The 15,213-nt window shown below is 42.5% G+C and overlaps 3 protein-coding genes across 5 annotated transcripts; all 3 read right to left on the reverse strand.

The window, feature by feature from the left end:
- Positions 1-238: 238 nt before the first annotated feature.
- On the reverse strand, positions 239-11,901 carry tspeara (thrombospondin-type laminin G domain and EAR repeats a). 3 transcript variants are annotated; one of them, XM_077620283.1, is made up of 14 exons: positions 11,771-11,901; positions 8,147-8,338; positions 6,991-7,199; positions 6,605-6,924; positions 5,318-5,408; positions 5,027-5,180; positions 4,187-4,318; positions 4,044-4,117; positions 3,579-3,743; positions 3,227-3,422; positions 2,887-3,119; positions 1,077-1,255; positions 834-935; positions 239-626 (listed from the first exon to the last, which is right to left on the reverse strand). In XM_077620283.1, exons 2-14 carry the CDS (start codon positions 8,232-8,234, stop codon positions 473-475), a joined length of 2,097 nt encoding a protein of 698 aa, XP_077476409.1. In that variant the 5' UTR covers positions 8,235-8,338; positions 11,771-11,901; the 3' UTR covers positions 239-472. The 3 variants fall into 3 exon arrangements, with proteins under 3 accessions (XP_077476409.1, XP_077476406.1, XP_077476408.1); XM_077620280.1 differs by having other exon boundaries at positions 5,009-5,180; XM_077620282.1 differs by lacking the exon at positions 11,771-11,901 and having other exon boundaries at positions 5,009-5,180; positions 8,147-8,421.
- On the reverse strand, positions 9,215-11,789 carry LOC144089448 (U3 small nucleolar RNA-associated protein 14 homolog A). Its single transcript, XM_077620279.1, has one exon. The coding sequence runs from the start codon at positions 11,685-11,687 to the stop codon at positions 9,540-9,542; it is 2,148 nt and encodes a 715-aa protein (XP_077476405.1). The 5' UTR covers positions 11,688-11,789; the 3' UTR covers positions 9,215-9,539.
- A 407-nt stretch (positions 11,902-12,308) lies between the features above and the next one.
- LOC144089450 (small ubiquitin-related modifier 3) lies at positions 12,309-15,118 on the reverse strand. Its single transcript, XM_077620284.1, has 4 exons — positions 14,950-15,118; positions 13,915-14,043; positions 13,695-13,766; positions 12,309-13,438 (listed from the first exon to the last, which is right to left on the reverse strand). Exons 1-4 carry the CDS (start codon positions 14,968-14,970, stop codon positions 13,376-13,378), a joined length of 285 nt encoding a protein of 94 aa, XP_077476410.1. The 5' UTR covers positions 14,971-15,118; the 3' UTR covers positions 12,309-13,375.
- Positions 15,119-15,213: the final 95 nt, after the last annotated feature.

Genomic DNA, 15,213 nt, shown 5'->3' on the forward strand with positions numbered 1-15,213 from the left:
GTCCCCTAAAAACAGATAGTAATCAAATTCATTTGAATTAATTTGTATTTGTAATGAATTTTAACATTAATTTTAAAAAGGCTCCAAAAGCATGACTTAGAATAATAAAATCCTTGCTTTAAAGAAGCTCATTGAGTGTGGGGTATTTTTCCATATGTCAAATGTTGCTGAATAAGTGCATATTAAACACTTTCCATAGGTCTGTCCCTTCCAAAAATTTACAATAAAAACAATTGGGGATTGTCTACATACATTTAATTCTGTGCAAAATATCAACATCAACAGAGATGATTGTTTAAAAAAAGATGACTATCTTATTGTTCATTGAATAATTTACAGTCATTCTTATGCGAACCAAATCTGCCGACACAGCGCATGTCTTGAAATCAGGGATGGAGACATTCTCAATTGAAGACCCCCCGAGCAGAGAGAATGCATGCGTCAACAGACATAATCACGGTGGTGAATAACCCTAATACATTTTCAGTTTGAACACTTTGGCAAGAGGCACTTTAGCACTGGAGTAAATCAGATAAGAGTCACGGCCAGCACTGAAGAACTCCCAGTCGCTGCAACCAATGGTCGGAAGGTAGTGGACGGGAATGAAGCCCTCGTAGCCTTGCCACCTTGAACCCACATTAGTGGAGTGTTACCCCAGAAACAAATGCAATTCACAACATTTAATTAGGATTTAATAATAAATGAAACAAATTAAATATGATGGATGAACAGCATTTTTAACCATTATCAATTCAAAACATTAGATTAATATAACCTTCATATAAGGCATGTGTTTTGAACGGTTTGCAGCGGGCAGATGATGAGGCAAGTACCTGTAGAGAACGCTGTTGAGAGAGTATGACTCGCCATTGAAGGAGTTTGCAACAACCAAGAAGTACTCCTCCCCAAGGCTGAAAAACTCCCAATCCACCGCGCTGCAGGGAAAAAAGGAATATTAGATAAATGTTGATAATTAAATGTCAAGAGCATTTATGTGCTTTTTAAAAATATATATATTAGTGTTTTCTTATTTGGTTTGAAACATAAATTCTGTGGGTTGCCATATTTAATGATACCTGTAAGTGACAATGTCCTGAAAGCGAACAAACAACTGTGCGGTCATGTCCAGCTCGTAGATTGTGGAGTTAATGGCGTATTGTCCTGGCCCATTGCCGTGCAGCCGGTGTCCATTGGCGACAACCAGGAAAACTCGTCTGCCAATCTGGAACATCTCCCAGTCAGTGGCACAAAAAGTCTGTGCCAAAATATGAGAAAGTCATCTATGACATATGTAAACAAGTGTTTAATGGCTGAAAGCGATCGGCCTCAACTGAACCCAAGTTGAGACGCCGCTGTAAGGATTTATTTAGGAGAAAAATGCAAAGAGGCTTGGTTAATGAAAAACTATTATTTGGAATCGTGTTTGGACAACTTGTAGATTTACCTGCTGATAAGGAAGATAATTTGCTGTCCATTTAGATTGAAATAATTAGCAGCAGTTCAAATATGTTAAAAGAGCATGTTTTTACCATAATGCAAGCAATACAGGAAAAAAAACTAACCAGAGTTATTCAGCGATCATGTTAACTATGTCAAATTTGGATTTCCACCATGTTTATGTCTTTAACTTTCTTATTGACATGTCAAATTTAAATCACCTGAGCTTCAAAACCTCCTTTCCAACTGTGTCCAAAATGGCAACACAAAATTTAAATGTTTCAACAAAACACAGTCTAAATACTCTACAATGTAACACACACACCAAATAAAACAATAACAGGATTCCATGATTACACTGCAATCACAAGACAGAATTGACCTTTCTCAAAAGTTCCGCCCACTTAGATACTGTTGCTAGTCTGTCAAGCTTTGTGACTGTGACGGTAAAGTCTATGGCAGGGAAGCGTATAAGGGAGTATGTTAGTGATTTGTTTTGGAGCAATTCCACAGCAATATCCTCCAAATTGGGACAGAAGGAATTTGTCTTTGGCAAGGGAAAGAACCACACCCATCCAGATAATTTCTTGGGATGCCTTTCTGATTTCCATACACCATAGGGATGGCGCTTCACCATTTTGGACGTCGGCTGCTCACTGATCCTTTTGGAGGCTTCCGTTAAGTTGTACGGCACTTGGCAGTCAGGTAATGCTTGCAGTCCACAGAAATAACCATGGTAACAACAGGGGAATGGTGAAACTTGACAGAGGCTGTCCCTTAACAACAGTTGCTAGGATGTATGATTGGTCAATGGTCATAGTTGGAGGCGAGTTTGCAAAAGATCAATTGAATCCGCCTCTTTTACAAATGCTTTCTGCATACCCTTCTCACTAGTTGTGACACTATGTCGAAACGTTCTGGGTGATTTCAGATGATTAATTCTAATGCCCTAAAGGGGTCTTTTCTGACTAATCCTCACAACATCTATCCGTGGAATTCCCCTAAATCACACTCATCTCCTTATGGACCTATCAAAATGTCAACACATATTTCAGCACAAGTGTGGTTCTAGTCAAAATATGACATTCGCTGTGGGCTACAGACTGCCTGCTCTATTCTGGGCAGTGAGGACACACCTGATGTTTTTCTCCTGGCCCCTGTCATTACATCGTTTTCATCTCTTCACGTTTGGGTTGCTTCTCTGCATTCAAGGGTTACGACAGGACTGTTTTACTGTCTTTCAGACCGCCATCTCATAAATCTTTGAGGAAATAAAGAGTCGCATTCTTAAGGCAGGAGTTATTGGAAAAAAAGTAGCTTTTTTGACCTTTGGGGATTTGTGTTGTCTTCTAATAAATTGATAACATTTCCAATGCAGGTCTGTATAGTATATTTTAGTGGCGATGGAGAGACTCATTACAAGAATAGTATTTGTAGCATTTTGTGTACCTTAATGGTTTGGAAGACTTGAAAACTCCCATCGACCCAAACGTAAATCACAGAATCGACTGACGTTGTTATTCCATCAAAGGCGTTTGCCACCACCAGAAAATGGTAAGGTCCCACTTTAAAGAACTCCCAGTCGTAAGCCCCTGACGTTCTCAGCTTCTGGTGGACTTCAAATGACTTTGTTGGTCTGTTCCATTTGTACACTATGCTGTCTATGGTGTGGTTGCTATTACCTACCAAGAGAGAGTGACACAAATCACAATTGATTGAACGATTGATGAAGTCTCAAAGTCTTGACTAGGTCTAAAATTGCACCATATTGAATGATACTATGTCTTACCTATCCTGTGATTGGCAACTACAAGATAAGTGTGCCGATGGATTTTGAAGGCCTCCCAGTCACGTGCACAGTGCGTCTGCAAAGTCTGAAATTGCACAAAGTGCTTGCTTTTCCGGCTCCATTTGTAAATGACAGAGTAGTCAAACTCCTTTCCTACATTGGTGTCTAAATTAGAGTTGGACACCACCAGAAATGTCTACAACAAAAGAACAGGAATATTATTGCATTACATTTGATAGTAAATACTATTCTCTCTATTTTTTAAAATACCTAATCTGTACACTACTAGAATATAAAGAGTTCTGACAACTACTTAGTAAATTCTCTCTCATACTCTTAATTCCGGTCATACCTTCTTCCCCATGTTGAAATGCTTCCAGGTCAGTGCTCTATGAGTGCTGATATTCTGGTATAGCTGAAAGCCATAATGTGGACTCCACTGGTACACTGCAGAGCCAGATGTTGAGGAGCGGTGAGCCATGGCAGCCATAAGACCCATACCCTGCACCTGGAAGATCTTAACATGACACCAAAAAAACTCATTGACTTAGTCTTCACTTTTTTTAACAGATCTACTTATTGTTTTTGTTTTGGTCTGGTCATTTCAAAGTATTTTTCTGACTTGCTTTCAGCAAGATTTTGGCTCTTGATTTGGTCTCAGTTTGTGTTGTGTTTCTAGATAAACTCTGGCCTGGTTTTGTTATGGTGTCGAGCCAGAAACAGTATCTCTATTTGGTCTTGATTTGGATTCACATTCATATCATGTGGTTTTCATTTCAAAGGCAAACAACAGGAGTAACATGGGAATGGATTTTACCTCAATGTCATGCGTCTCTGAGCTGGTGCTGAGAACCTGTTGTTCCTCAACATAGTCCAGTTGTTGTTTACGATCTAAGCAGACAAAGCAAGACGTTCGTTCGATTTGCAGACAGAGATATTCTGGTGACGTTGGCGCCTCACCCTCTAGCACTGTAATCCACGAGGTACCGTCGCAGAGGTAGAGAGCCATCCTCAGTGGATTAAACCACATCTGGCCTCGGAACAACTCCGAGCATGTCCGCTCTGAACCAACTATCACTCTTGCATCAGGTTCTTGAGTTGGACAAAGTTTAAGAATGACACATTGTTGACTTTTTAAGACACATTTTAAAAATCCTGCCAAAGAAATCTGGAATCACATATCCTGGTGGATGTTCACTCAGTTGTTTTAATATGTAGAAAAAAAGCCAATGATTGAAATGACACAAAGCTTTAGCAATATTTAATGGTAATTGTCTGGAAACACTAACACATCCATAGAAATGGTGAAACTCAATAACATTTGCTTTTCTGACAAATCAGGGGCCAAATAGTAAGGAATAAATCAATACTGAGGGGGGAAAACACCCCCTAGACCCCATGGACCCTCAATAATCTGGCTCCAATGTTCTATGATTGCAGCTGTCTTACTTTTGAATCTTGGAGCCTTGTCATGGCCCATTTTGTTGAAATTCCACCACACATTTTGAATTGGACTGAGCTCTGTATTATTTGAGGGCCGTGGCATTGCCTTTCATCAGGAAAAGTAAACTTTCCTGCCTACCACAACCCTCCTACATTTCATTTAGTGTTTCCTAAAGCCAGAAAGTTGTCATTAGAAATAACCAATGAGAACTTAAGTCTCTCTGACTTTCGTTTTGAGTCCTGCCAATGAACTGTTTTATTTTCCCTGCACAATTCAACAAATGAGTGAACATCCTCTGAGACGAACAATTCTATATTTTTTTCCAGGGTTTGTACTACCTGTTGCATCAACTGTACCATAAGGGTGAGTTGCAACGTTCCTTCCGGTGGCAGAAAAATCGGACAGCAGCAAGGGCGGAATTGATAGAGCTGCAAGTTGAGGGTGGGTTGACGGGCATATCTGCTGTGTGGCATCTGAACCGGGTACCAGGACCAACTGTCTCAATAGGCCCTATACAAAGACCAGCGGATCAGAGGCATAAACCGGTATTTCGACCCTGGAAATACTGGTTTGTCCCTATGATCCACTGACACTCAGAGTACGACCGGCAGCTGATGACATGTAAACAGTGGAAGTGCGGGTCTTACCGTAAACAATCCTTTCCACCTGCCTCTACTGCCAATATGGAATCTGGACGTGTGAAAGCTGAGATCCTGGGAGAAAGGCGTGGAGGGAAGGCTGTTTGTCAAAAAAGATAAATATACAATAAGTTGTTTTCCCCAAACAAATGGTCACCAACAATTTTCGTGGATATCTTTGTGTGTACTAATACGGAATTCCTGCTTAGGGAAGAGTCATCTGTCAGAACGCCACTGTATGGCTGCAGGCTGCGAGCATATTTGCAGTCTTGCTGATGTAATGCGGTGAATGATCTATTATCCTTAGGCCCCGTAGGGCGCATTCAAGGAGACGGAATGGAAATTGAGGTAGATGGATGGTGGAAAGTCAGGATTCAGACAACTTTACAGATTTGCAACCAATGAGAACTTAAGTCTCTCTGCATGACTGCAATCATTTTTGAGCACGTGTTGACAATGCCTTCTAGGCAGTTTTTCTCTTTCACCCATTCAAGCGGCAGACAAAAGACAAGTTTAAAAGGCTTTTAGTGGAAGAGAGTTGTCTAAAATAGTACCACAGATGTAAAAAGTGTTGAGGTTCAATAATATGCTTGTCCTCAAAATGAGACAGTGTTTTACGTCAAATTAAACAGTTTGCCTTCCTCATTGCACATAATGCCTGTTTTTTATTTGTTTATTTTTTTAAAATAACGATTAAGCTACTGTAGTGGAATAACTCACTTGTCCTTTTTTATGTGCAGAAATGACGGTATGTCTTTTATACACTGGGCCGAAACAACGAGTATCTTACAATTTGACATACACAGTTGTCCATTATTTTACACACACTAACAAGGAGCTAAAATCCCAGTTTATCTGCATGATAATATAAGTAAAAGTTAATTTTCATCTATGGTGAAATAATGACTCAGTTATAGATTTTGGACTTATACTAATGTCTCAGCAATTCTTTTCTAACCTGTTTGTTCTATTCTTTCAAGCAATTGGGATAAGATGGATCAATGTCGCTTAAAATATCAAACTTTCGGTAAAAAAAAAAACGAGTATCCAGGAGAAGTCATCTAAATGACCAATAATCCACACATTCATTACAACCCAAAAGCTTGAAATCCCTTTCCTGCCAAATGACAAAAATGAACTAAGTCCATTATTGTTTTCTAAGGCTCAGTTAGTGATTTGCTTTTAGTATTTACCAATATATTTACGTTCCAGGGGGGCTCTAATATTAGTAATACCATTAAATAAAAGCTAAAACATTACCGTGATCTTTGTCTGGGCCTTGGAAAAAAAGCTTACATTTCCCGCGGCGAGCCACAGTCCACCGTCAGCCTGGCGTGATGCCCGCTGATGAACAGAATCAGGGTGTGCCAGCGGTTGTCAGCAAGTCGAGCGCCCCGGAACACCCGTTGCTCCGTGCCCCCTCGCTGTCCTCTAAAGAGCACATGCAGCTGCTTCCCGGCGAGTCTCAATCCCAGAAGAACATGGCGATGTTCTGCATTATCGTTTGCTTTTCTTCTAACACTATCCACAAGCGGATTGTTTCCGTCTTGCTTTTCTTCTTCCTTCTCCGGCTCTGCTCGTTTCTGCTCCATCATTGCGAAGATGTACTCACTTTTCTGCAAAGTGGAATAAAAAAATATGTCAAATATTATAGGAATCGCGAAGAAACACCGTTGGCTTACCTTGCGTGCTGTGCGAGCCGCTTTCAGCGTGACGACAACAGAGAAGTCTTTGGGGGAACTGTCACAGTTGGATAGCAGGTTTATGGGAGCGCAAGGCCCAGAAAATTGGACACCGCGCACGCCTCCGGATGACCTCACGTGCACCCCCGCTATCGGTCCACCAACATCTTTCTCAAGGGCAGCGTTTAGAAGGTCTACGGGAACCAAATCTGGAGGCCATTGATACACATTGACTCAACATAAGCAACAGAATTAAACATTGCAACAAAGCAAGTCAGAAAGGAGCAATGATAGTAACAATTTAAAATCCCCAATAAATTATTTAATTAATCAGGGACCTCCCTATTTGGGGTCTATTATCCCAAGGCAGCATTGATAATATTAACTGAGAATAGCCCAAATAAACATCGTAAGCTGTAACATGGAATTAAAAATTGGAGAAAAACAAGTACCCATTTACTATTTTCTCAATGGACTCGTTGATATTTAATGACGATAAACAAACGATTGTTGCTTTGAAAACCAGCTATTAGGAAACATCAAAAATCTTTCACTGTTCAAACAGATTTTACGTTACTTCCTAAATTATTTGCTGTGATGCCAATAGATTGCTCTCCGCCCAAATGTATTTGATGTCTATGGTCGTCAATAGCAGTGAATTAGTTCATTTATTTTAACACTTTGTGGACTTTGTTAGGATCCAATCTTTGATTTTAGCAGGGCTGAGCCTCCAACATGAAATTGGAGTGCCTAGCCTGCGTGTTGACGTACGTTAACGCATTAAAACAAATTTGTAGTGTGCTAGAATTCCTCCCACGTGAGCAATAACCTTGGGTGGCTGCTGTTTTTCCAGTAAATGGGAATTGCTCACAAAGTGGAGAAAAAACAGGTCGGGTTTCTGTGCGCAGGGAGGATCCCTGTAAATGTAATCCCAACCTCATTCCTCGTCTGTACTTGTTTGGAAGCAGCGTGGGATGAAAATTAAATGAACATCAAATAATTGGCATCTCAAGGTTGGGAAACCTCCCTGCAGTGAGTGCTACACTACCCAGAGGAATTTGTGGCTGGAGGGGGTTTCCCAGAAGTCAAAGGTTGCTCGCTAATGGTTATGTTGAGCGACTCCTATGTGAGAGAAGGGGAAGAAAAAAAATTCTACCTGGACAGGGTTCCCCGAGATTAGCGGTGGTGGGAGCGGCCCGGAGGCTGAGCAAAAGGAGCTGGGAGAGTAGCAACGGTGACATCATCACCGCAAGGCTCTCGGCTTCACTCGTCGTCCCCAACAAAGCGTCTCCTTGCGGGATGCTGCTTCGGAAAAAGCATCTTTCACGTCATTCCAAGTGTCCAAATTCTTGAAAGAGAAAGAAGAAAATTCCAAAGTTGAGTGGACAATAAGAGCGAATGTTCTTAGAGAACTGTGTGTATGGAGAGGAATCCTCTCAAGTGTGTGGGGAAGCGGTGCACCTGCACGGCCCCCTTTTAAGGGGCCCCTGCCATGCAAATGAGCCTGTCACTCATTCCACCTCCTTTTTTTGGTAGTACCTGAAAGCACACCCTCGCACAAAACTTTGCAAGTTTTTCAGAATACTGTGACTACTACAATTAATGACCACACAGTAACTTTGGTATGTATTAGTACTAACAACACTCATAAGGAAACGTAAACAACCTTTCTAATGTCCTAACAGCTTTCATGTTATTTCATAAACCCTTTGGCTGTCGTTGACGGTGTTAGACGTCCAATCCATTTGAACCTGGGAGAGCTGACGTGCAAGGATTGGTCATCTACCGTCGTCAATGTCAGTCAATGAGTCAAGCAGGAAAATATACACCACTGTCTTAACTCCTTTTTGGAGGAAATAAAATTTTAAATTAACTCATTTAAAACCAGGCAATGGACAACTGACTACCGGTATTTAAGGACCCAGGCAGGTGTCTATTTACGTGGACATGTATCAATTGTAATTATTTTATTTATCTTTTATGTGAACGTTTTTTATTATTTCATGGTCTTTAACACACTATCTCTCAATTACAATAATTTGTCCAATTCATTCGGACTGGGAGAACTACCTCCCTGCTCTTGTTTTACTACCATTGACGGTGTTAGACGTCCAATCCATTTTGACTGGGAGAGGGTGGTAACGTGTATTAGCTTGTAGTAGTCATCATAATTAATGGGGCATGAGCGCCACCTTCTGTATCAGAAAAGAAAATACCACTCCACTTTACCAGAACGCATTTATTTCATATTTATTCATACACAGCTCAAACATGTCTTCCATTTTTGCATGATTGTTTACCAATTTTTTTTTTACAAGTTATTTTCATTAACTACCTAAGATAGCAATTAATCCCACTAAAATTAAAAGCTGAATGTGGTAGTAAATATCCTTAGGTTGATATTTTGAATTTCAAATGTTATTCGTTTGTTTACTACCATCAGGCTTTTGCCCGGTTACATCTTAACTTGTACGTTGCCATTGACGGCGCTAGATGTCAAATCCATGTTAATTGGATTCCCACAGAACTCTGAGGGCCGAACCGAGTATTCAGAAATTGGCCTTTTTCTTCAGTGCCACCCCGCTCTTCTTCTGGTCCTTCACTAGCTCCTCACGAGCCATGGGATCAATAATGGTACCCATCCGGGTGACCACCTTGGGTTGGGTGAGCTTCTTAACGGTCCGTTCCGTGTTCCAGGTGCGTCCCACGGGCGTGCGCAAGGTGCTCTCGAACTGAGTGTGATTGCTGAATGGAAAGGGCTGCGTGTTCACCTGGTGAAGGCTGAGCGAGCTGTTCCGCTTCTCTGAGAGGATGACGGCGGGCTGGTTTTGATCTTTCCTGGGTGCAGTGGGCTTCGGACGGATGAGGAATCTCCTGCGCTTGGCGCGGGAGAGTCGGAGGCCCGAGCCCCCCCACTGCCCCCAACCGGGCAGGCTCAAGTCCACCACGGCGGGCTTCTCCGCGTCCTCTTTCTTCTTCTTTTCCTTGAGGAAATCCGAGACCACGTTGTCTCCGGCGAAGGCTTCTTGGACTAGCTTGACCTGATCGAGCGTTTCGTCGGCGTCCTCCGTGGCGGCGGCGGTTGGCGCGAGCGGAACGAGAATGCTCTTTGCCTCTTTGGTAAGAACGTCTTTCAGTTCTATTCCTCTTTTGCGTTTGACCTTCGCCACATCCGGCGGCGGCGGTGGCTGCGGTTCAACGACAGCTTCGTCGGGTGGAAGCGACTCCACTAGGTTGAGGAGCTCCATGTACTCCAAATTTTCCATTTGTGCCGTCTCCCCTTCCACCAGCTTGACGGAGGCGTCTTCAGGCTCCTTCAAGATCTGCGCATCCTCGTTTTTAGGAGCGTCGGGAGCCTGCCGCCTCTTCCGACGACTATCAAACTCCCGCAGAAGGGACTCTTCTTCAGTTTCCTCCACCTCACTGTCCTCCTCTTCCTCTATATTTTCCGCAGCTCCAGTTGACCCGACGTTCGGTTGGACGACGTCCGCCGTCTCTTTTCCGGTCTCAGCCGGATCTTCGGAGAGTTTTCCTCTCATCCAGGGATTCGAGTCGTGTCCTTGTGGCAGCTCAGTTACAAAATCGGCCAAACTTTCCATGGCTTTCGCTTCCTCTTCCTCATCGCTAGCCACAGGGAGGACGAGTTTCTGCGTCAAATCTTTGCTCACCTCCAGCTGCTGTTGCATCGCCTTGCGAGCGCCTTCGTCGTATTTGGCCATGATGGCCTTGGACTTGGCCCACTTGCCGCTGTTCTGGTGCTTCAACGACATTCGCTCTTGCATCCTGGCCACCTGTATTTTCTCCATCTCCTTCAAGGCAGCCGCCGGGTCTTCTTTGACCATCTGGTCAAATTGCTTGAGGAAATCTTTGCGCTTGGATTTGTTAAGCACTCTGTGGTATTTTTTGCTCTTGATCTGTTTCGCTCTCCGGGTTTTGGCCTCATAGTAAGACTGCAAAGCCCTGGCTTTCTGCAGTTCAGCGCGGCGGATTTTGATTTCCGTCAGACTCATGGCCTGCATGCACTTGTACTCATCTGGGGTTAGAATTGGGTCGTGGATAGGTTGCTTGTTGTCAGACAAGAGCGAAAATATTTCCTGTTCAAGGGGGGTTTGCGCCTTCCAAGATGTGACGACTCTCTCCAAGGGTCGAGGGCCAAAGGACTCCCGATTCAGGGGGAAAACAAGCTGCTCGGCCTTCTCGTTCTTTAGAACCACACTTTGCCATTGGCTCACTTCCGTTGACACTTTTTGATAGGAAACATCACGCTGGATACGCTCACTTTCCTCCTTACTAAGGGGGCATTTGACCGTTTTTACATTCTCCTTCAGGTTTTTCAGTATTTCCTTGGTATTGGACGAGACGGCCGGTATTTTGTAGAAGGACTCGGTGAGATCCTTCAAGTCTACCTTGACGCCCTCACCATCGGCAGTGACAGTATATTCGGACTTTTGGACGGCCGCCTCCGATCGCTCCCCAAGCTTTTTCTTACGCTTCCCACCTCCGAGAGAACTAATAGCCTCCACGAGTTTTTGCCGTTTTCGTTCATCGTCACTTTCTTCCTCCGTCTCACTCGCGACAGTCTCACCAACCTCCGTGATGCCATCTTCGTAATCGTAGCTCACGTCTGCGGTGACATTAACGCTTGGACTCTTTTTTTTAACCTTCGTTTTGCGCTTTTTCGTCGAAACTTTAGCCATGCTGCAGTAAACAACGTCGCTGGCTAGCTTTCTTGACAACCGTGTACACACGTGCAGTGATGCGTCTGTGTCCTGTTACTTACAACTTCCGCCTCCTCAGTCTTCTTCGTTTTCTTTTTTCTTCTTCGTCGTCTACTTCGGCTGTGTAGTACTAATCCAAAGCCATCTAACTCTAAAAAATAAGAGTCAAGTACTGAGCTATCGTTTGCACACAACTTATTAGAAACTTGAAAATGAGTTCATAGGCTTGCAATGTTTTATTTAATTGCTATTACCGAACTTTCACGGGTCGAGGCAGTTTCGGTATATGACCGTAGACATCTAAAGACGGCCCACCGATTGGTCGACCGGCAGGCTGACACATAGACAATTTCTATACTAAAGCGAGCCTTGGCTGTTTGTGGACAAGCAAAACACAGCCGCCATCTTTAAAAGTGACTCCCTTCCAGTCCCAGGCCATCAAATACAATGACCTACTATACATGTTTTTTAATTAATCATGAATTGTTTAATAACTCTTTTGATAGCCTGTTTCGTAATACACATAAAAATGTGCTTACATTACAAGATGCATAAAGTTGATAATTCATTTTGAGCAAACATCAATAAATAATCAATGAATCTGAGTACCAAACTATATTTATTGTATACAGTAGTAAAAGACAACAAATTAATGTACAAACCAGTAGAGAAACAAATAACATGACATAAGACCTGGGCCCAAGTGTGTAGGTTTTCTTTTGAGCCAATTCAGCTCAACTACAGGGGAGATTTTTTGTTTTGGGTGGGGAAAAAAAGTGTGCTCTTATTTTAATGGAACAAAAATGAGAAAATGAGCCAATGACTGAGGAGAACCCATATTGTTTCAGTTTTAGGTGTGTGGAATGCACAAAAATACACAAGGAGCAATCTATTTCTAAAAATAAAACAATATAAGGGTTGGACGTCATTGCAGTCTTAAGAAGCATTTACACCTGTAAGGTTAAACTTGCGTGCAATTTTACTCCCACTACATAACACGTCTAGATGAACCTGAAACCCTAGCTTTTAAGATCTGATGGGCAAACCCATTACACAATTGTTAAGTTTACACTCACTGTTCTTCATCATTGGCCATTTTACATACACGCGAGAAAGAAAAAAAATAATGTAAGCTGTTCACATTAATATACGATTTGTCTTTCTCTTACAGTGCGAATAAATACTTGGTGGTAGAGAAACAGTTTTTCCTCCTTCAAGGACATGCAAAATAAAAGTGAGGAAGTGAAAAGTACAGACTTTCTATGAACGCCTCGTTTTGATATTTTGGAATTGTGGTACTTACATCCCTTTTGCTACGTCTGTACACAGTTTGGAAAAAATAAAGCTGTTTTACAAAAGTAGCTAAAAAGCAAAATAAATTAGAGTTGGGGCTCACGCGTGCCACCTAAAATATTAACTCGCTCCAAAAAAGTTCACTGGTTTCACACGTTTTTGTTGGTTGCATTGGTGGTCCAAAACCGATGCCCAGTCATGATCAGAAAACACCTACAAAAAAAATTCACATCATAATGGACGTAGCTGAAATGGATGATAACAAGAATAATAATAACAATAGCTAATGGCAGCAAAGGAGAAGGATGATGATGAAGAGAGCATCGGATTGCGTGTTGAGTTTGAGAGTGGCCGTCAACAGGGATGAAGGTGCTTTAGCAGCAGCCGCCCGTCTGCTGTTGGAAAACATCTATGGTATCTTCATCTTCCATCTCCAGCTAGAGGAACATACAACAGAGTTAATCCTTGAGAATCTGCAGAAAAGTCCATGTTTGTGGAAAAGAGTCATCTAGCATGTTTTTAGATCATACTCAGTATTTTCTCAATTTAAAAGGGCTTAGCAACAAGCTAACGCTTTTCACCATGGAAATATTTACACAATCCCTGCCTAATTTCATATATCAATGATTTTTTCTAGGGTTCAACTTCAGAAATCACATAATTGACAAACCAAAGAGCAAGACACTTCCTTACCTGCGATGGCGTATCATTTTCGTTGATTGGCTGCCCATCAAACCTGAACCTGATCTGCCTTATTGAGAGTCCCTGTGTGAACGAGACGATAGCGCTCAAGCACAATTGAACTTTGTGTGTACATTTGTTAATATCTATGGATTTTTTTTAACAGTCGTTTATTATTTGGTCCTAGTTTGCATTCTGACTAATTGTAACATAGAAAAAGGCTGAATCTCACCTGTCGTTCACAGTACGCCTTCATTAGTTTATTGAGGGGTGTGTGTCTTTTGATTTTGAACTGGACCACCGAGCCATCCTGCCCTGCGACCTTCAGGTTGATGTGGTCGTTCTCGGTCTTGACGCCCTCCTGTGCACATCCGATGCGAGGTGGACATTGAGTCAAAACAGTTCCCATCAAGAGAGACTAGTCAACTACTCAGTCATCACCATTGAAAGTAATTGACGTACGACACAATTTGACTGGGACAGGCTGGCAACTGCCCCAGTCAAATTTTGGACATCACTCGCCGTCAATGGAAATATTCCAACTCATGTACCAAAAATATATTTATATGTATATATTATTCACAAAGGTCGTGCAACAGGCCTGAGAAGTGTCGGTGTTATCACCACATTTTCAATTGCTCACAGTGTTCTGCAAAACATGCACCTGCTCATCTTTAAGGCTTCGGTGACATTAGCGAAACAGCAGAGGAAAGAACAACGTGGCAAAGCAAATGAACGATTTATGCGTTCAAAGAGGACGGTGGGCAAATAAAATAATATCATACACAATTAAGGCGAAGGCCACAGCTACGTTAGCATAGTAGCTTCCAGACGATACAATGTGGCCGCCGGCTCAGCTGCCCACAAGGCTCTTTGTGCCCGAATGAGCTACAAAAAGCCCAGCAGAGAGTAAAATAGCTCAACATTGCGACTCAGTGCATCCAATTCGGAGTTAATTTGCTCGCGTCCGCTAGTCGTACCCATTGTGGCCGCTATGTTTTGCGGCATTTGCGCAAATGGCGTGGTGCGGTTAGGACCAAGACACAAAAAATATTCACTAACGCACCATTTTAAGGTTTCCTAGTCCCCAATCGGGAGTAAAACGCTCACAAACCTTCAAGGGTTCAAGAATAAAAATATCATTCATTCGCTAAACAAACATTGCGCCAATTGTGAGAAATGTGCAAAACCCAGGCCATTTTCCCCAAGGCACAATAACGCTTTGACACATCTTTGTTTTGTTTTTTTTAATAACAAGAAAGCTCACCTTTGGCTTTTCCTCTGACATGGCTGTCGGATTTCGGGGGAAAATATTTCGCTAAATTAATAATAATAAAAAAAATCAGTGTATAACTGTTCAGGTGTTTCTATGATTTGCTCCTGTCCTCGGTTTCTCCTCCTCCGCTGAAGGGAGCGCGCAAAGAGATCTAATTGGATGCTGGACGACACGTGACCGCTAAATCACGGGAGCGCGGAGGCGGGAGCGCGCAATCTGCCTCAAAGTCCTCGGTCACGCGCACGGGAAGCCTAA

The sequence above is a fragment of the Stigmatopora argus genome, chromosome 15 (genome assembly GCF_051989625.1).
Source record: "Stigmatopora argus isolate UIUO_Sarg chromosome 15, RoL_Sarg_1.0, whole genome shotgun sequence".
NCBI lineage: Eukaryota > Metazoa > Chordata > Actinopteri > Syngnathiformes > Syngnathidae > Stigmatopora > Stigmatopora argus.

Coding starts and splice junctions, on each gene's coding strand:
- LOC144089450 (XM_077620284.1), bottom strand. CDS start 14,970: ATGTCAGAGGAAAAGCCAAAG. Junction 14,044..14,949: donor TGTCAGAGGAAAAGCCAAAG/GTGAGCTTTCTT, acceptor GGATGTGCACAG/GAGGGCGTCAAGACCGAGAA. Junction 13,439..13,694: donor AAAATGATACGCCATCGCAG/GTAAGGAAGTGT, acceptor ATGTTCCTCTAG/CTGGAGATGGAAGATGAAGA.
- tspeara (XM_077620280.1), bottom strand. CDS start 8,234: ATGATGTCACCGTTGCTACTCTCCCAGCTCCTTTTGCTCAGCCTCCGG. Junction 5,181..5,317: donor GGTGGAAAGGATTGTTTACG/GTAAGACCCGCA, acceptor GTCTTTGTATAG/GGCCTATTGAGACAGTTGGT. Junction 1,256..2,886: donor AAGTCTTCCAAACCATTAAG/GTACACAAAATG, acceptor ATTTTGGCACAG/ACTTTTTGTGCCACTGACTG.
- LOC144089448 (XM_077620279.1), bottom strand. CDS start 11,687: ATGGCTAAAGTTTCGACGAAAAAGCGCAAAACGAAGGTTAAAAAAAAG.